General features: G+C 43.7%; 1 protein-coding gene across 9 annotated transcripts in view; it reads right to left on the bottom strand.

The window, feature by feature from the left end:
- Window positions 1–853: 853 nt before the first annotated feature.
- Window positions 854–21,367, bottom strand: part of ELAVL4 (ELAV like RNA binding protein 4) — a 157,560-nt gene continuing 137,046 nt past the window's right edge. For 6 of the 9 annotated variants that reach the window (XM_019656508.1, XM_019656504.1, XM_019656502.1 and 3 more), the window contains exons 4-7: window positions 10,629–10,782; window positions 8,735–8,960; window positions 7,039–7,077; window positions 854–3,877 (exon numbers count right to left, since the gene is read on the bottom strand). In XM_019656508.1, the coding sequence (XP_019512053.1) occupies window positions 3,508–3,877; window positions 7,039–7,077; window positions 8,735–8,960; window positions 10,629–10,782 (789 nt within the window). In that variant the 3' untranslated portion in view covers window positions 854–3,507. The remainder of the gene's footprint in view (window positions 3,878–7,038; window positions 7,078–8,734; window positions 8,961–10,628; window positions 10,783–21,367) is intronic. The other 3 variants (XM_019656503.1, XM_019656511.1, XM_019656505.1) reach the window with 2 other exon arrangements.

The raw sequence follows: 21,367 nt of genomic DNA, 5'->3' as shown, positions 1-21,367 counted from the left end.
TATGACTTCATGATGCCTTAGGCAATTTCCTTCCCTGGTTTGAGCTTAAATCATGTTCTTTATACACTGTATGAATACGTCCTCAGCTACTGTTTCTATTCAAAGTTAAGAAAGTTGAATATATGTGGCTTTTAAGCAAAAATGTGTGTTAGAATAAAAAGGTGACCCTCCTTGTTTAGCTGTCACTTCTAGTACAAATGGCCTGTTTCCTTAATATTACAATCAAGCTCTGCATCTCATGCTGAGGTGCTATGCCAGAGAACCAGCCTCGGATTCAAATCCCAGCTGGAAACTTGCTAGCTATTTTAAATTACTTAATCTCATTGAGCCTCAGTATATCATCTGTGAAAGGAGGATAGTGCTATCTACGTCTCCCAGGTTGCTGGAGGACAAGGTGAGAGAATGTAGAGGACACCGCACGATGGATGCCCTGCAAATGGCGACACCCTTTCTTCTGAGCAAGCCACAAATATGCTTATAAAGGAATAAGTGGCACTAATGTATCATAATGCCCAATGTGCCAGCTTGTCAACAACCAGGGCAGTGTTCCTCACACTTTAAAGTACCAGTGATTCACCTGGGGCTCTGGTTAAACACAGATTCACATTTGGCCTGAGATTCTGCATTTTAACAACTCCCAGATGATGCTGGTACTGCCGGTTGAAGACCGCACTTTCAGTAGCACAGAACTAGGGCAATGACTTTTGAATACTGAGTTGACTTTGCAACTTAGCAAAACGGAATTTTACTCTACCTTTTTTTTGTTTGTTTAATGATAAAAATATTGGGGAAATCTGAAGATGCTACAGAAAAAAGTTTGAAAAAACACATTTAAAAATCTGGGAAGCTCAAATCCATTCTACACACTTTCATTTATTGTCTGGACAGATAAAAGTACAGATAAAATAATTCAAACACAACAAGATTATGGGAAAAGAAACATTTACAATACTTTCCCTCAGAAATCATCTAAACTAGCAAGATTAACATGAAGTCATTCATTATAACTAAAGTATACAACTGCCTGGTCCTAACATTTTTTTTCATTTTTTTTCCCCCCAAGTGTGAACACATTATAGAGAAGAGATTTTGGCATGCCTTTCCCACTAATGCTTAGCAAATGCATCAAAACTTTGCCAGCAAACTGCGTTCATTCATAGCAGATGACGTAAAAAGGTTTCCCTGAATGTTGAACGAGTGTTCTCTGAACTGAAATTTGGTGTTTTTTTTTTTTTTCTTCAAAACTGAAAAGAGGAAAAAAAACAGAAAAAAAATTTAAAGGAGGAGTCTATGATGCAGCCTTGGTTTTCATTATCTGTCTACACTACGACTACTACTACGAGTTCGCCTCTTCAGTGTGAAAACAACAGTTCTGTCTACATGCACTTAGTGGGTTCAGCATTGGAAAAAACGCACAAAATAAGCACAAGTTATAAATAACCATAACGTTTTATTACCATTAAGACTAAACTTGTATTGAAAAGATTTTATATAACAAGACAAGAAAAGCAATAGCAAATTTTTAACTATCAACTAGATTATGCATAGCGAGTAACTGTTTCTATTACCCAGGGAAGAGCATGAACCCTTGTATTTTTTTTTGTTTTGTTTTTGTCTTAAATATATAACCGTACAAAGCACAAACATACTAAAATGATCAGTGCACTGGACGTGGGAGAATGCTCCCTCAGTCATTTTGTTCCCTTAGCTCTGTTTTGTTTTCCCCAATCTGAATACATTAAAATAAAGACCCAGTGTTTTTTTTTTATTTTTCTACTGTGCAGTAAGAAAAAATATTCACAACAAACATGACAATATATCAAACAATAGCTCTACACAAGTTACCTTGATACCTCTTTAACTGTCACTTAAATATCATAAGAAAACATTTTAAGACATATACAAACAGAACTAGCCAAGTGTTACAACTTATAATAAATTAACCCAAAGAAAAAATAACTTTATATATATATATATTTATATTGTATATACACATACACACACAACAGAATGACACAATAATATGCTTCTTCCCATAGTTTAAGTAAACAAATAAGTAGTCTAGCCAATCTAGCTATATTTGATCTCGGCCATAGGCATCATCACATCAGCGATTAAATAAATAAGTGTTTCAAGCAACATAAACAGTGTTTCAAATGTACCAACACAGCCCAATTCTATCAGCATGGGCTACAAAGTGAATCTGAAATTTCCTTAATGAATTGAAAGCAAATGTTATCTTTTGTTTTCCTCTCCTAAACACATTACATTTAACTATGATACTAAGATATGTAAATAATTTCGTAGCACCTACTGCTCAAACTAAGGAAGTTTTAGATCAAAAGGAAAATTAATCTTTGAAATTTTTGTTCTGCTGACATCCCATACTGATGACGTAAAGAAAAACTGTCTTTCAACTCATCTCCTTGCTTTTGGGTTTTGACTGTGGGGAACTGTGGTACCCTGGGTAGAACGAACACTCCTTTCCCCTAGTAATTAATAATTTTTTTTTATTATTATTACATGCTATGAAAAGATATGAAGATCATCTGTTTATAGCCCATCCTTCAAAAAACAGTCTACGAATCCAGTTTAAAACACACATCTGATCTCTAAAAAGTTACCAGTGCAGTATGAACGCGACAAAGTTGTCAATTTCCCCTAAATTAGCCAGTCAAAATATTTTTTTCTCAAATCCAGATTCTCTTGTAAAAATTCTTTATATTTTATAAAAATAGATTTTTCTTGAAACCCATTTTCAGCAAAGAGACCACCTCTTTGGCAACAATGTTAATGTTATTAAATTGTTAATGTCATCAGGTATCCCCCTTGCCCCCATCCCCTAACAGAAGACTGTTTTAGTTCACATGATATAAAAGAAAAAGGAAAAATAAAAAAATTTGCAAAAGTTTTTTTTTTTCATTTTTGCAATTTTTATTATTCCTCTTTAATTTGTGTGGGTTTTTTTTTCTTACCAATCTGATTGGATCAACATTTTGACAAAAAAGAAAAATCTTTTTTATTCTTTCTGTGAATCCCATTACTTTGTAAAAATTGTTTTATTTTTATTATTTTTTTTTGTTTTTTGTTTTTCTTCTTCAAATGAGCGAATGGTCATCTTAAAAAGACCCACCTTCAAGGAAGGTAGTAAAGTTAGCTGGCTGGGTAAAAATCCCTGCACATTGCTATCTATGTATATTATATTCAACAACGACAGCTATGAAAGAACATTCAATGCATCAAAGATATTTTTTTGTTTTTTTTTTTCTTTTTTTTCTAAGCATTATAAAATCCTTTCCTGGTACACCTCAGGATAACCCAATGTTTTAATACTTAGGCAACACTGGCTTATAAAGTCCATGGTTGAATATAAGCCTTGAAAAGTTTGTTTCTCTCTCTTTTGTGTGTGTGTATGTGTGTGTGTGTGTGTGTGTGTGTGTGTGTGCGCACGCGTGTGTTTTGTTCGTATATATTTATATATATATTTTAATAATAAGGATGGGAAATTCAGGATTTGTGGGCTTTGTTGGTTTTAAAGGAAACTTGCAACACGCGGTCTCCTAGGCGGTACCCGTTGAGGCTGGCAATGGCCATGGCGGCCTCGTCATAGTTGGTCATGGTGACAAAGCCGAATCCCTTGCACTTATTGGTGTTGAAGTCACGGATGACCTTGACATTGTTCACTGCGCCAAAGGGGCCGAAGAGCTGCCAGAGGACACTCTCATCGGAATCCGGGGACAGGTTGTAGACAAAGATGCACCAGCCTGTTCCTGTGTGACCAGGGATGTTCATTCCCACAAGGCTTGTCATCCCATCAATGGTGATTGGGGAGAACCTGGGGGAACAAGCAGAAGGGGGGACTGGTCCAGACATCAGTCTGACCAAGGATAACACAGAGATGCACAGACACAGACACGGGGCAGAGGGCTGAGTGAGTGTTTGCAGGAGAGTCATCAGGATTTAAAAACCAAAATGCAAAAACTAATGGCTGTGGCATTTCCACTGATAGGAATGGCTAGACTGGCTAAGGCACTTATATGCCAAGTGCCTTATATGCCAAGAAAGGCCTAGGTCATTTCCTAAAAACCACAAGGAACTCCCAGAAAGCAAGGCTCTATCATAGTCTATCCCAGTATATGTTCATAGGGTACCCCATCCAGACCCTTATCTCCCTCCCCACAATAGGCAGTGAGCTCTTCGGGGAAGGGGCTTGATTTCATTCATTTTATTGTTCTACTTATTTATTCAGTGGAGCACATATGGGCATCTCACAGACATAGTGACATGTAGAGAAAACACTCAATAAGTCTTTGTTGATTGAACAAGTGAATAACATTAGTGGATGCCAATGCTTGGGAAATTTTAAATTTTTTTTTTAAGCTGAGCCATCCTGCCACCTGTTGGCAGCTCAGTGGCAGCTCAGCTTGGGCCGGGTATCGAACCACTGTTGCTCAGAGCTCAAACTCTTGAGCTAGCTCTTAACCAACTGAGCCACATGGCCGGCCCAGGAAATTTTAATTTTTAAGGCAGATTAGGGATAGCCCTTGAAGTGCTCAAGTCTACCATCTTTGCAGTCCCGTGACTTATGGTTGCCAAAGATCTCTTGATATTATTGAGGACAGAGATACATGAGAATGAACAGACATGTCTTGTTATTAATCAAATGAGTGGCTCATGTTTCATTTTGCATTTATTCAAGAGTTCCCCCCAAACCCCTGAGCAATAATGGTAAAAATGTATCACTCGTTGATGCTATATTATCTGGAATTCATTTCTAAGCATCACAGGAGTGAGATTTCAAGTGGTTTGTGCATTTATATATCTTGAATCACTGTACATTAGAAAAGTAGAAAAAACTGTTATTTGCCCTATTACAACTACTTTTGTATTTGGCTTCAAAATATTCTCAGTTTTCATGTAAACTTGAAAGGAAAAACAACCCTTCAGATTCTATTTGCTGTCTGATAAAATATATCCATGTGTGTGATTCATGATGGATGCATCAGATGAAACAATTAGGTTGCCAGTGCCTACAGCAGGAAAATATTTGTTAATATTTTGGTTTGCATCAAACTTATACAGGGATTTTGACCCTATACAATGACTAGTATCTTGCTTTTAATTTTTTGTTTTTCTGAAGGGGGGAATAGGAGGAGAGGAAGCAAAAACTGGGGAAGAGAATGGGGTAAAGTGTCATCTAGGACTATTTAAAAAATATGCATATATTCCTGGAGATTTGAAAGTCCTATGAAAGAAAAGTTCTGTACCGAGAATTTAGGTAATCAAATGGCTGCTGAAGATATGCTAAACATAACTCAATAGGCATTATTTTTGGTATTATTCACTAAGTCAATCTTCTCTCTTGCTTAAAAACAAATAACAAGACAAAACCGAAGAACATCATTGTACAGATTCTCAGAAGGGCAAATCCATGTCTACTTGTTTGCATTATTTCTGAAGTCTGTCTTCTCAACCTTTTCTCTTCCAACCGAATGAACCCCTTGCAGTTTACAGGTAGAGTACAGTTAAGTATTCATGATAAGGCCAAAGTCAGGGTCAGCAAAGAGGTTTCAATTCTAGTTGGTAATTGTTACCTGGAGCACTTTGGTAGGAAATATTCTGGGTCCAAATCTGGGTTTAATAGGAAAAGAGAATGAATGCTCTTATCAACTAGTGATGTGTACTATGGCTGGAGAACTAGAGAAGATGGCTGCACGCATGCTGTGGCTGGGACTTCCCTGACCTCATCTAGGTATAAGCGGCTCTCTCTTCATAATATTTGGTGCTACTTCACTCAAGGCAGACAGGGGCAAAGGTAGGGACCAGAGCTGGGAAAGATGTAAAATACGTGGGAACAGGCAAGCAGTGTGCTAGACATGTGGGAATAATTCACTCCTTGGTACAGTGTTTGAGATTTGAGAGGCTGGCGCTCTGATAGTGGAGTCTGAAGTCAAGTCAAGTGACTTCCACTGTGTGCCTGTTTCCAGGGTCGGGGTACTTACCATGCATAGCCAAGTGGTGCAAGAACTGCCTCATATAGGGGGTGTGATGTGGACTGTTAAAGACCACATCTCTTTCCCTTGACTGTAGGACGGGGAATTAAAACGTGCAGCTCTACTGAGCAGGATGATGAAGATGCTATGTTGCTAGCAGCTCAGTGGAGCTTATCAAAAGCACATTTGGGAATCTCATGGACACAGTGACATAAAACACTCAACCTACTGAGATTCAGCTTTGAGATTAGGTTTGGAACACCCTTGTGGCTGCATTCAGAGAGCCCCAAAAGCCTTGACTCTATCTGAGCCCCCAACCTCACAAACTGGCTTTAAGTGAACGGCATGGCAAGTTTAAAACACACATACAAAGATAATCAAGGGAGGATTTATAATAACTCTTAAAACCTGTAACAAAAAACAACAACAACCTTGGTTGAGGTGCACACAGATACACTTCATTCTTGGGCTGTGCCCTGAAATGTACACTAAGAGGGTGGGTAGGGGGATGGGTGGGTGGAGGTGAGGCAGAAGTTCATCCACGCATTTATTCATGCTTGGCCAGGGCTGGTAGTCCAAAATCTAATTTTTCCACTGACAATCATAAGACTGTCAACCATGATTAGCAAAATGTTCTAATTTTGATTTGCTGGAATCTGCCCTCTTAACTGAATCTTGGCATTACTAATTCAAAACAGTTGCTCTGCAAGTTTGCAAAACCAGCTGGCAGAGTCGAAGCCTTCCCGGTTAGGGGAGCTGCTTGGAGGACCAGATTATCAAGGGCTCGGTAGCTGTGGCACCTGAACCATAGGAGAAGCCCACCTGCAAATGAAAGAAAACGTGAAACACACAAACACACTTTGTGTGCCCTACAAGAAACAAAACCAACTGAAGTCCGAAATTAAAATTAAGAATTTGACATGCTGGTGGAAGAAAAAGGAAGAATTAAAAAAAAAAAAAAGTAAAGTTAGTGAATTAAAAAAAAAAATGCTAGCCCCAGTCTGTGCCAACGCGGACATCTGGCAATCTGTGGAGTTTTAATTACCTCTTTACGCCATAGGCCATATTAAGCAAATTGTCCAGCCTGCAAAGAAAAGGAGGGTCTCTGGGTTAATGCCTCACAGATGGCAAGATCACTCAATGGAACTATTAATAAGAATGCTCCATTTTCAAAGAAGAAAAGCTCAACAACTTTCCCCAAAGCTTAGGAGTCCATCCACTACTAGTTCCCCCCACCCCCGCTTTCCTGCCTCCTATGACAAGTAATTCATGTTCAGGTCAATGCTAGAGTTTAAAGCAAGTGTTTAATGAATCTCCCTTTCTTTCAAGGTCTGAATTAATCCCAATGTCCCCACCTCTCAGAACATTTGTGTATATTTTATTTTATATTTGTGTGTGAAATTGTTAAAAAGAGGTGGCTTTTTAAGTTGTTTACATTTTATTATAATTAAACTTGTGAGGAAAGGTCTCTGTTCTAAATTAACAATACATGCACACACACCATGCATTTCAGAACGGATCTTTTCTCTTAGCCTAGCTACAGTAACTAAACCTTCTTATCACACACATCGTTTGGGGGGTGGCAGGAGTTCGAGAGTTAAGATTTTTAAAAAATGAGCTTACAATTTACAATCTGCAAGCACCTCCCAGTAAACTGCCATTATGTTATAATGTCCCTCATGCTCAGCACCTCACATGGGGTCAGGCCATTCACACCACGGGGCATAGTAATCATAGCTTCTGCCATGTTGGAAAAGGTTTTTACATAAATGCTGCATGTGCTCTCACACAAACATAAAAATTAGATGACTCGGACTCTTCATAAAGCATTAACCATTTCAAATTCCCAGGGCATCGGAGGACAGTCTAGAGACTGATTTTCCTTTCCATTGTAGCCAAATGGAAGAACTAACTATCTTCCCAGGTGATGTTCACAAAGGAGAAAAACCCTTTAATGAAAGGGAAGTTGGGTCATGGGTGGAATAAAATAATTATTTGGAATTATTACAGGTAGGTCAAGCATATTCTTATCACTTTTACGATAGAGGCCGTTCAAGGTCAGATGGCCTTCATGGAGAGAAAGCTGACTTTCAGAAATGTCCCAGGAGGATGGAAAAGCTCCCATTGCCCCAGGGGCTTCCGGAGGGCTTGGTCACCTGAAGCAAACACTGAGAAGGCTTGGACAAAATCTTCCTCCTTGTCTCCCCAGCGTCTGCTCACTTAACTGTCAGAGTGAAGTTAACGCAAAAGAAAGTGCCCCTGCGCCCCTAACCCTGTAACAGAGTCACCTGAAGAAGGAAGAGGAGGACCCACTGTTTCTGGCAAGGACCTGCCTCCTGACCTACTCCATTCTTTGACATTATTAAAGCCACACTGTCTCAGCCTTAAGTCTAAGCTGCTGAATCTGGTCCCATCTGTGATTAACTTGTGTTGAAAAGGAACCTTCTTAATTCGGTAAATGCAGAAATTTTCTTTCAACCAAAGAGTCTGAAGTTTAACCACAGTCACAGTGGTAAGTTGGAAGAGGGCATGGAAGAGCATCGGATCCAATCATCTCATTTTATAGGAGTGGAAACTGAGGCTGGTGTGTGTGTGTGGGGAAGGTTAGCTTTGCACAGCGATTCCTGAACGCGAAGATTCTTTCTTATCTTTGCCCCATCATTCAGGACCCAGGGCTTCCCTGGCCCTCGCCCAGCTCTGCACTCATACAGCAAGGTGTGTGGGCATGTGGGCGTACCTACCTGAACCTCTGAGCCTGGTGGTGAAGTGGGCCAGGGTAGCGCCGGTTAGGGGACTGGTAGAGCTGGGAGAGCAGGGCCTGGCTGGATTTCTGGCTGGGGTTGTTGGCAAACTTCACAGTAATCGGTTCCGTAGCACCGCTGGGCTTCTGGCCATTCAGCCCTTTGATGGCTTCTTCTGCCTCAATCCTTTTATCAAAGCGGATGAATCCTACCCCTCTGGACACTCCTGGAGAAAGAAAAAGAGCCTTCATAAAGAGTGAACAAACCAAACTGGTAAACATCTGTGGGGAGACATGTCCTGGGCGCCATGGACATTCTGTGGGGAGTCAGCCCACCAGTGGGTCCAGGGCTGAGCCTGGATCCCCGAATCTCTCTCACCATCAAGTTGCATTTGACTGCATTTCTCTCACCGTGGCTCTGGATAGGTGACTCCCATCCACAGAACACAGGCATCTGTCACATCTGTCCCTCGTAGCCCTCCACCACTGCCCTGCTCAGTCTCATCTCCTTTTAGTACCTGTAACTGATCTTCCGCTGTCTGGTTTCTGGTTCTCAGTGGGTCCTCCAGACCTAGCCACTAAGTAATCTATTTGGAAAGCAAACTATGACCACATGACACACATTAAAAAACATCTTTTTTGTCCCTTTTCAATTACCTTGTGCACGGGACCTGTTCCTCATTGCCCCCGCCCTCCACTCCAAACACAAAATAACAAACAAAACCCTCAGAAACCCTCCCATTGCTCCATGTTGCATACAGACGAAGTCCAGACTTCTTGGAGTGGCATTTAACGCCCCTGAGGATCCGACCCCAAGTCCCCTGTTAAGCCTCATGTCAGCCATGCTGAACTGCCAGATATGCCTTGGACAGGTTGTGTTCTTCCCCCACTCCATGCCTTGAACTAGGTCCTATTTGCTTATGCTGTAGGATACATCCTATCCACCTGGAATGTCCTATCCCTCCGTCTTGCCAGATAATTCCAAGTCATCCTCCAAAACCCTGTTCAAACACTGCACGCTCGATGGAGCCTTCCCAACAATTTCCGTCAGGCGTAGCACGCCTTCTCCTGATGCTCATGGTGCACTGGACAACCTCCAGCAGGTACTCATCACACTGGAGTCCTGTAAGGGTGGGACTGTGCCTCCTTCATCCCTGGTCCCCGGTGTCCCTCTACACAGTGTCTGGGGCACAGCTGGCTTCAGTGAGGGTTTGTGGCATGAATTAAATGATAAGCACGTGCTGAACTGCTCCTAGGGGGTGTTTTAAATTGGGATCAAGTTGCGAGGAGGTGAAAACATTTTGTTATTAACCTGAGGTGCCTTACATTCCTTACTGAGAGGTGGTGGCTGCCTTTCTTTATTGTGGACAAAGTGCTGCAGTACCGGATCTGGGGTTCATCTCTCTGCACTGCTACAAACTACCTGGACAGAAGTCAGACACCCCCTGCTTTGGACCTCTGTTTCCTCATGTGTGGAATGAGGCAGTTTGAGGTTCCCTCTAACTCTATGATGCTATCATCGGAGCTAGAGTTATACATACAGGTTCTTTTCACACAGAAATGTAACATTACTTGGTTGAGAGTTGAAAGAGACTTTGAAGGTCATATAGCCCCACTCTCAACCTGATGCCTGATTCCTCTGCACAACTCTCCCAAGTAGTTTGGCTGCTGCTGGCACAGTTCCCATGATGGAGACCTCCTGCCTCCTGAGATGGCCCATTTTAAAGTTGGGCAGTTGACTGAAAAGAAGTCTTTCTCCTATGTAAAAAAATCTGCCTGCTCATGACCCATATCCTTTACCCTAAGTAACCATTACCCCTCTGCTCCTTTGGGTCACAGAGCACTGGCTGGTGGCACTGAGACACAAGGAAAGAAATGACAAAGAAACACTTAACCTGTGACTTGATCAACCAGGATTCGTGAGGTGATGATACGGCCATATTGCGAGAAAAGCTGCTCCAGTTCCTTCTGGGTCATGGTTTTGGGAAGGCCGCTAACGTACAGGTTAGCGTCCCTGATTGAGGCAGAGCTCGGACGGGCATATGAGACCTAGGAAAAGGCAAAAGGAGCTAAATCTATTATAGGCAACACCCTCCAAGTAGAGACTGAATCAATAACCAAGATGACATTGCCTATCGTTCTAACTCATGGTTTCGGTGTAAATAACTCAGGGGCTCAGGTTTTTAGCTACTCTTGTAGTAGTGATGAGAACCAGGAGAGAGGCAATAGAGGAACCAAAGGAGAGTTGACAATAACTTAAAACAAATGCACAGATAAGGGTCTCTAAGTGCAGAACAAAATAGCTACTGTATGGCAGCTGTTAAAAGCAGAACTACCCACGCTTGGAGTTCTGAAGATTTACCTCCTGGATGTGGGTGTATAGATGACTTACTGTATCCAACACATAATAATCTTTGAATAAACCAAAAAAAAAAACAACCCATGAAATTCTGCTCTGCAGATTTCTCTCTTTGCCACCCTCCCCACCTTCATCCCCTTCCTCTTGATCGCATAAGAGCGATCAGGTTCTCTGCAAGACTTTTTACGTCGAATCCTTTGTGTTGCTCCAATCTGTTCCCACAAGGTCTGCTCTCACTGAATGACAAAGTGCTGGTGAAATGGGGCTGAATGAACATCTGCTCGTGAAACTGGATATGTGACCTTGTCATAACATCTGCAAAAACCAGTTGCCTTCGAACTTGGAGGCGGAGCAGATAAAACCACAATAAACAAAATGCGGGTGCGGTGGAAAGGACGGAGGGAGAGGGCAGCAGGAGAGAAAAGCGAGCCTCACCGATGCTTATAATAAGTTCGACTTTGTCAATTTGTCCTCCCAGATCTCTCCACTGCTTCCCCACCCCAACCAAAAGCTAACACAGAAGTGTAAACAGATCTGAAATTCCATCTGCAAGAAGCCAAATCTGTAGCAGCACACACAAGCAAAGCAAACCCCGGCAGTCATTAATTTTAGACTTTCATTTACTTATTTATTTATTTTTTAAGAAAACAACATCAGACGTTTGAAATATAATTTACAGCTAGTCTAACAAAAGCACTTTCCTGCTAAAGCTATTTCTGGGGTGGTTATGGCTCAGAATAAATGATGAAAACAGTCATTTCAGAGCACATCTGACAACGTCGGACAGGAAGGGACCTATATGCCTTAGCATTTTTCAGTTGGGAGCTTTATTTAATCTGTAACCAATTCACAAGACCTGTTAAGACTATAGGGGTAGGTGTGTGTGTGTGCATGTGTGTGAGTGTGTGCACACACACTGTGTACACACGAGAGCATGTGTGCAAAAGGAATTGTACATGTTAAACTGGACCTTCAACAGTAAAAACTAAACCTCCAGAAGCGGCCCTTGCATCTGAGAATGGGTCTAGCAAAGAGCAATGAGGGTGAGCAGACCACCTCACCATGGCATTCTCTCCCTTTCCGCGACAAAGACACCAGGTACCTTTATGGGTTCCACACCGACAAACAGAAGTTGACTCAACAAATAAAATGATATGAATGCCTAATTTGCCTTACTGGCCTCCTCCTGCCAATGGAGCAAGGCAGCCTGTCTGCAGCATCTACATCTTTTAGAAACTTGTGGGCAGCCTTTCTAGACTCCTTCCCAACACATGGTTGACAGGCAGAAGGGTCTTTACACGGATGGCCCCTGTGTGTGCATTGTTTTGGGGTGGGAGATGAAAGACCAAGAACCCCAGGTGATTGCCTGACAGGGTATCATTCCACATAAGGCTCTCCTACTTCTGTCCTCTAAGGGATAAAGTTTTTCAGGTTATAACCTTGCAAAACTCTTAGGCATAAGGTGGAAGTGGTAGGGAGAAAGAAAGAAAAACATAGCGATGTGCCCATGGTAATGAGGGTCGTCTCCCTTGTCTCACCCCTGCCAATTACTGACAAATTAATGATCTGAATGACCTATGTGTTCCCTTATAGCATACTCTTCTACCTCTGTGCCTTTGTTCATGAAGAAAAATTTTCCACCTACTTCCTCAGTTCCAAATTCTACTCTTTCGGGCTCTGCCTAAATGCCACCTTCTCTGAACAGCTTTCCTTGATCTCACCTCCTCCTAAAACCCTCTCACCCAGCAGTGCTCTCAGTGAACTGCACCCACGTACTTAACCTGTTCTGACCTTGATTCACCATCTCTCCATCTAGTCTGCTGATCTCCTTGAGGTCCTGGATTGTATGTGTATATCTCATTCATCTCTGTGGCTCCAGCTCCCAGCACAGAGCCTGATATCTACAGGGTACTCAACACCTACTGAAAAAGTGAATGAACACCCACAGGTCATAACAACGGATTCTGACATTGATGGCTGATTACAGCTTGGATTTCTGAGAATGAAGGAGGGATCGCTGAGAGTTAAGCATCCAGAATCACAGCTGTGTCTCCCCACGAAGCTAAGAGCTAAGGGGTAGGTGTCCCATTCTCCAGTGTCGGGGGCTGGAAGCACTGAAAGACTGTTCTAGGGCTAGACATCACTTAGAGGCCTTCTCTTATCAAATATTTCCTGAGGATCTATGGTGAGCCAGGTGCAGTGCTGTATGCTGAGAATACACAACAGGCAAGAATAAGGCATGGCCTCTTGCCTGAAAAGACCTCCAAGTGCAATGGGTACAACAGACAACACACGGAAGGTACTCAATAAATAAGTTAAATGGAAGAATGGATAAGTATACATATGGATCAATGATCACAATGCCACAGATGTGTGCTCTTCCAGGGCTATGTGTAAGTGAAACTGGAACATGGAGAAAGGGGAGGCTAATCTCCCTTTAATTAAGGGTTAAAAGGGCCAGGAAGGAGACAGGGCTGAGGTGAGTCTGGTGGTAAGACAGGTGGTGTGTGTTGATCAGAAAATGGTGGGCGGCTGATATCCCTCCTCTACTGTGAAGACCAACAAGAAGATGAAGGTCAAGGGCTTCCTGTAGTGCTTGCCGGGCACCCAATAAAGCTCAATGGATAGTAATGGCCTTGATTCCCATTAGTTCTGGGCAGCCAGAGCTGGGGCACAGAGGGGAGCAGGCTGGGACAGACTTGCTAGAGAAAAGGAGCTGGTATTGGAAAGTCAATGACACAACCCAAACTAATTCCTCAAAAGATGGTTCTGACAGAGGCAGAATTTCGGTCAGGGAGCATTACTGCTAGAGATCCCAAGAGACACACCCCAGCCACAGAGCAGCAACAAATCCCAAAGGTGAATAACACCTCAGTCATTCTCTACCAAGCCTAATTCCTGCTGCTTAGTTTTTCTCCTCTCTTTGGAACCTTAAGTCTATGGTTCTCTCAGTCCCCTGGCCAGGAAACCTGTAGAAGCAGTAGTGGGCAAAAATGACAGAAAAAGGATCTTTCCACCTTCAATATCTAAAATAGTCATCCCAGTATCTAAATTTTTCAAGTTTCCTATATATTTATGAAGCCCTCACTGGGCTACTACAAATGGCAGGCCCTTTGTTAGGGCAAAACATTTCTTAAAAATTCCACTTTTCAGTTCCTGCAGAGGTTCAGGCATTGCTGGCTTAGTAAGCCCACTGAGCCAGCAGCCTAGAGCCTGGGGCTTCCAACACTGGAGGCAGCACCCTAGAGAATGCCTTGCTGCTGATTGTAGGGATCCTGCTTGCTTTATTCATCCAGAATCTCTGAAGAAAAGCCTTGCATTTCTAGGCCAGCACTGATCTTGCTTCTGGAGCTCAGACAGAGCTGGGAGTGGGGCGGCCACTCTTCTTTCTCTGTGTGGCCCAAAGGCAGGTGATGGAGAATGGTTTAGTTTTCAAATGATCTTAAGGGAAGATGTGCAGTCCATCCCAAAGCTCCATCCTTGCAGGCTCACAGTAACGCCACCCTCGCAAGAGTGACAGTATGGCATGGAACTACGAACCCTGGCTGGGGGCTGGCTCCAATACTCACTAGCTATGTGATCTTAGGCAAGTGCTTTGAGCTTGGTAAGTCTCAGCTTCTTTACTGGTAAAAAGGGGGACAATTCTCCTTTGATGGGTTATTGTAAAGAATTGAGGCAATTGATGGAATGTGTCTAGCACATACCTAGAATTTAGTAGACACTTAGTAAATACAATTATGTGATGAGTCATACAGGCTTTTGTGGGCCAGCCTGAGACTCAAGCCCCTATTGGGACGCACTTTTCAATTTTAGCATACCAGCAAGCACCTGGAACCCTACCTGGGAGTCAGCCTGGTGGGGTCTGCATCATCCTTTCCTACTTCCCTGCTGTGAATTGCCTCTAGCACATTCTTACAGATTCCACTGGGTCACAGTCACCAAGTACTTTCCATTTTCCAAAGTGACTTCACAAGACTGCTGTCAGTGATTCTCACCAAGATGGTAAAGAGATGGGGCAGCAGGACCAGGGTGGTTGCTGCCCCTTCCTGCACAGCACTCAACAGGCTCTGTCACCTGTTCACAGCCAGGGTTTGGCCTGGGCGGGGTGGGAGGAACAGCATGGCCTGGGGAGAAACATTTCCTGAATCACCTGGCAACACCTCGCCCCTGTCTGACTTGCCATGTTGCAGAAAAGGGAGAGGACTTAGAAAACATGATACAGGTAGGATCTCGGCTGTTACGAGAAGGACAAAATGAGAGGAAAAGGCATCCTTCTCCGCCCTGGGAAGGTGCTCCTTCAGGAAAACACTGGTATTAGAAGATGGGAGTTTCCTTCATTCCTCCCCTTCCCCAACACTTTCTGGGCACCAGGCCCTGTGCTGGGGGCTGAGAGTGTCTCTGCTTCCAGGACCCCACAGTGCGGTGAGGGGAGTAAGCAAAGAGATGGAGCGTGCGATGCAGAGGGCTGTCCCTGATGGGAACACTTATTTCCTACTCCCAGTGATTCCTTCCACGTGGAGGGAGTCCCCTGGAGTAACAGTCTAGGCGCCTTCATATCCCTTCCCCGTCTCTTCTCCAGGGGAAGTGGAGTGGCTGCTCTGAATAGGCTTCAGTAGAGGAAATGGGCATGTGAGCCTCCGATGCCGCCTGCTTCCTGCCTTCTGGGAGCCAGATGCCAGCCAGAAGTGCACTTTCCATCCAGGCTCTAAGTTCTATGGGAGCAGGCTATGTTCTCTTACGGGGAGGCCTGTGGGAACCAGAGCAGCTGTGACAGGGTATGCCAGTCTGTCAAAGTGTGGGGTTCCCTGTTAGGAAACCCATTGTGTCCACGGAATCAATCCAGGCCTTTATCAGTAATAAAGATGGCCTGAGGATTCCACACGCTTTCCTCTTTTGCCTCACCTCTCAATAGGTTTAGAACTTGAATGTGCAAAACAGAGATGCCATTTGTTGGGCCCCTTCGAATTACAATAAGGACCTCTATCATTGACTGAATGTTGTCATGAGCTCAGCATTCTATTCACAAGACTATTAATTTCTAGAACATGGCTCATGGTAAGAGGGAATAAAGGTGACAGGTGATGTTGGTTATCCCAGCAGAAATCACTAACTTTGAAGCCTGCTTCACAGAAACTTGGTGCTAGAAGTGGCCTCAAACATTTTGTGCAGGACCCAAGACAGCTGACCACCCATTTACACATTTCCAAAGTCAGGAAGCTCACTACCTCATGAGGCACCCTACACCATCACTGATTATTAGAAAGTTCCTCCTACTGAGCTCAAGCCTGTCTCCCCTATAGCGTTCATCCTTCTATTTCTATTCTAGCTTCACACACTAGGAGTATCCTTCCTGTTCTCATTACCCCTTATCTTGTGAGTCTCACTGATAGGTACTGGTTAGAGTATTAGGCAACTGTATTGAGACAGGCCACTCCAAGGAAGTTCTTGTTTATGTTACCTTAACTGAAATTGAGCATCTATTCTGAAATGAAAAGGAAACAGAAGTTAAGAGCAAGGACTTTGGGGTTGGAGCGATGTGGATTTAAATCCTGACCACTTACTAGCTGTGTGACCTTGGGATAAGTCACTTAAACTTTCTGACCTGCATCACTTAAATAACATAGTTTAGGAGCTTTCTAACAGAGATTTTTGAGGGTTCAGCAAGCTAATGCATTTAAGATTCCTAGGCACAATGTCTGGCACACAGTAAGTGCTCAATAAATAGTGGCTTTTACATAATTGCTATGGAGTCAGGTCTTATGCTAGAAACCAGTGGTGCAGAGATGAATACAGCAGTCCCTGACATGTAGGACTATTAGTCTAGCAGAGGAGACACACCCAGAGACCGATCATTTCAGAAAATCAGGCCGCAGGTTTTTCCCAATCAGTTATAACACCCGAATCTGAGTGAGCACAAACTCCCCAGTGCAGACAGATCCCTGGGGGACACCCATTCCAAAGAGACCAGGAGAACAGACTCTGGTGCTGCCAGGGCTAGGATCAACCCTCCCAGGGACCTCCAATCCCACCTCCAAGAGGAAGGGGAGAAGAAAGAGGCCAGCTGGCTCGGGAAACCACAGCTTTGATTGTGGGGATTGGCTTTCCCCGGTGCCTAGGGCTGCAGCTTTGCCCACAGGCAGGACAGGTGTCAGCTTATGGGGCCCGACTCCTCGCTCTTCCCCCACCTGTAACCTGATACATATTCTTTTATCAGGGGCAAAACTGGATGCTAACATTTCTAGGGGCGTTCTGAATGTGCTACTTCTCCCCAAACACCTTCACGGGTTCTCTAGCACCTTGTCATGGAAGTGCAAGTCTCTTGCCTGAGCATTCAAGGCCCTCTGGGATCCAGCTCAACCTCTCCTTTCCTGCTAACCTCTCCATGAACCCTAGGTCTCAGTTCAAACAAAAAAATGTGAATGTGCACTGAACATTTCTACTCCTGTGTCTTTGTTCTTGCTGTTTGGTCACCATCCTGGTCAAAGGAACTCCTGTCTATCCTTCCAGGCCCAGCCTGAGTGCTGCCTCCTCCAGAGGCCCAGGTACAAATGACTGCTCTCTCCTTGGACTCTACAGATGATACACAGTTCAACGACAGCAGCTATCATATCCTGCCTCCCATCACAGCCACCTGTGTGGACACTGCACCTTCCCCAATAGTCTGAGCATCCTGGTGGTTTCTGCAGACCCCCTGTGGCAACAGTCTCAAAGCCTTACGTAGGGCAGGAGCTGAATAAACGTTCTATGAACTGAAGTGAAAATGTATAATAAACATACAGTATGCAATGAATTTTAGCTCCTTTCCCAGGGGCTGACTCTCATGTGGAGAAGGAGCTACAGAGAGTGTCCAAGAATATCATGAGAATCTCTGGCACACAGTAGGGTGAATAAATATGTCTTTTAAAAAAAATGGTGTGGCGATTGATTCATGTGCTTTACAACTCCTTTTCAAAAGTCCATTACATTATCACAGGGACTTATTTAGAACAAGGATCTCGCTGTCTGTCTAGTGGCCCCCAAAAGGGAGAGATGTACTAATGGTTTCATGGCCTGGTTAGTGGAAGAGCTGGGCTCAGACTCAAAGTGTTACACACTGAGTCTCCTCACTAACCTGCAACTCCTGACTCTTGCTTTATGAAAGGCTGATTCCTGTGGCCACATGGCAGCTCCATAATCCTGCCCACTGTACAAAGCCTTTTGTATATGCTGCCCGAGGCTTTGTAAGGCTCAGACTCTTTTGTTCTCTTATGTATCTCTGAAACATAGAAGAAAAAAGTCTTTCCCTCTCCTCATGTAATTCTCACCTTAGGAGTAACCCTATTCACTGTCATCCTCATTTCGGGGAGCATGATTTCAGCCCCCACTGTAAACCATGATTACCTATAAGTGAGATATTGCTATTTCTATTCTCCAGATGACAAACTCTGGCTCAGTTTAGTAAAGTACTTGCCCAAGGTCACACTAGACAAACTAACACATGACTCCATGTTTTGGGATCTTTCCACTATGCCAGGCTAATGTGGACAGTGAAATAAAAGCTGTGTACTTGGTGCAAGCTGCTAGTATTTTCCTGGAATGTTACCAAGCTGGAAAGATCATGCTATAATATTTTACAAGTTAGGCTGTTAGAACTGGGAGAAACCATTCTGCAGATGAAGAAATGAGTCCAGGGAAGTAAAGTGAGTTCCTGGTAAGGCCACCCTGGTAGTTTTTGACAGAGCTGGGACTTGACTTTCCCATCTTAACTCAGAGCTCTTTTGACTGGATAACAAAAAGGGAACAGGGATGTGACGCTATGATCTCTGATAGGCTAGCTGAATCGCCCTGGGGCTTCATGGTAACCACGGAGAAGTGATTGTTTATCCCCAGGGCCACTAATGTTTTAGGCCAGCATTGCCCAATGGAACCTTCTGAAATCATGAACATATTCTGGATTTGTGCTGTTCAATATAGTGGCCACTAGCTACATATGGCTATTGAGTGCTTCCAACGTACCTAATGTGACTGAGGAACTGAGCTTTTCATTTTATTTAATCTTAATTTAAATTTAAATGTTAATAGCCACATGTGGCTAGTGGCTACTATACAGGGCAGAACTCCTAGAGGCCCAGAAATGACATAAAGTGACAACACTTCGGAGCTAGCAGGGGTGTTTAGTTTCATTTAGACTCCAGTCTGGTATAGGAATCCTTTCTACATACTCCCTAATGACTCCATTTGAATACCTTCGAAGATCAGGGACTCACTATCACCCAAAGGCAAATGTTCTACCCCGACAGCTACATAGGTTCTCTTCCCAGATTCTTGAAATATAGGATTGTGCTTTAGAGTCACTGCAGACGTTGTTTTTTTTTTTTTCCTTCTGGAGAATGGAAAAGCAACCATTAAGGAGTGAATATGTGAGTGGAGCACGGTCTTTACTGTCTTGGTTTTTTTGCCTCTGGACAACCCTTAGAGTGTCAGGATTTTAAAAAGTGCAGTGCTGAGAAACACAAGACAGCAGGGATGGGTTCATTTGAGTGAACAAGAAAGGACCGCTGTTTCCTGTGACCTGGAGTCCACAATTCTCCTAACACAGACAAAGTGTGCTGCGTTTCTTTTTTTAGCAGCTCTCGTCACACTGTCGATTGCTTTTACGCTTGTAGACCGCTAAAGCCCCCAAGCCCCATCCCACACAAGTGTGGAAACCTAGATGTCCTCCCAACCTGGACCTGCCCAGTTTTCTTTTGTAATCCAGACACAGGACACTGAGGGTGACCTTTTAGATACTGGAATCATATCGACCTCCCTGGGCAGACCGAGCCGGGGAACTATCTCTTAAACTCCTACCACTGTATCTGAAATCATTCACTCAAAGGAAGTTAACAGAGCACTAGGAAGCACAGCAGCCAAATAGAATCTCTCACAGGAGAGAGACAGCAGCCTGGTACAACTGGGTAAATGGGTCTCCAGTTTCCACCGGCGTTGCCACGTGCCCTCTCTTGGCTCCTTGGGGATTCAGTGATCCAGTCGCCCTTGCTGACCTTGGCAGGAAAGTGCTCCTGCACTGGCTTTGACTAGAGCTGTAACAGGGGAGGAGAGAAAAATGCCTCTTTATTATTAACAAGACTGAGGGAGGGAGTCTATTATTTCTGGGTGGGGTGATATCCGTCAGCAAAAAATGATCTGCTAACTCTCCGGGCAGCATTAAGAGCAGTGATAGGAGAAATAATTGCTTATGCCAAGTGCAAAGAAAAGATGCCTCAGCGGAATGGAGGCCTATAGCAAGGCAGGTGGATGCTGGGGGAGGAGGGAGGTACAGCTCCCTGATGACCTCTGGCAAGAGAAAGAAGCGGGAGGGGCAGACTGGGACCTGCAAAACTCAAGTGTGGACAGATCCCCTGGAGGCGCCGTTGGTGTTATTTAGAAGAATCAAGTGAAAATGGAGAGATGGCTAAGCAGCATCGCAACACAGAGAGGCTGGCAGAAAGAGCTGGCTGTCCTTCTCCTTCTGGGAGAAGGGACTTTTTTTTCCTTCTGAAAAGCCTTCGCTCACACACCTTCCCCTTCTCTAGTCCTGCTCCCTCTGGAGCTGGCTGCTGCCTCACGATAAAGCTTCTTTCTTATGCTCTCACCCCCTCTCCTGACGGAGTGCCAATCCTCTTGGGTTCACCGAGTGGCAGAAACAGCCTTTTTGTCCCCTCATTCCTGACCTAGTCCTGAAATCACTCTCACCTACAGTTTGCAGTAAGAGCTGTGCTCTGGGAATGTTTTACTTAAAGTCATAGTTCTATAAATTGAGTAATAGCTTAATGCAATTATAAGAAAAAGACATAAAGTCATTTGCAAACATGTTATGCAACGAAAAAAAAGAAGGAAATATATATATGTAAATGGTAACAGCATTGAGTTGAAAATGGCTGACATTTCCTTCATTATACGATAATGCATTTCCCAAATAATTTATAAATAAGCATATCTTGCTTTTAAAATGGGTAAAAAAGCTCCCAGTAGAGCTGATGAAAACCAATATCTAATGCTGACAAAAACCTACCACAGCAGCCTGCAAGCTGCTGGTTTCATTCGTCAAACGCCCCAAGTGACACGCCATTGCCAGATAAACCTTCTTAGAACTTGACTTTGACCAGGTCCCTCTCCTGCTCAAACCTTGCACAAATCCCCACCTCCCCGCACCCCCTCCAAATCAAATGGAAACCCCTGTAGCCCCATGACTGCCCCTTCAGTTTGTCCTTTGCATGTCTGTGTCCCCTATGAGACAGGAACTTCCAGAGGCAG

This window comes from Hipposideros armiger, unplaced genomic scaffold, assembly GCF_001890085.2.
Source record: "Hipposideros armiger isolate ML-2016 unplaced genomic scaffold, ASM189008v1 scaffold_261, whole genome shotgun sequence".
Lineage (NCBI taxonomy): Eukaryota > Metazoa > Chordata > Mammalia > Chiroptera > Hipposideridae > Hipposideros > Hipposideros armiger.
This window is presented reverse-complemented; position numbering and strand designations above follow the sequence as displayed.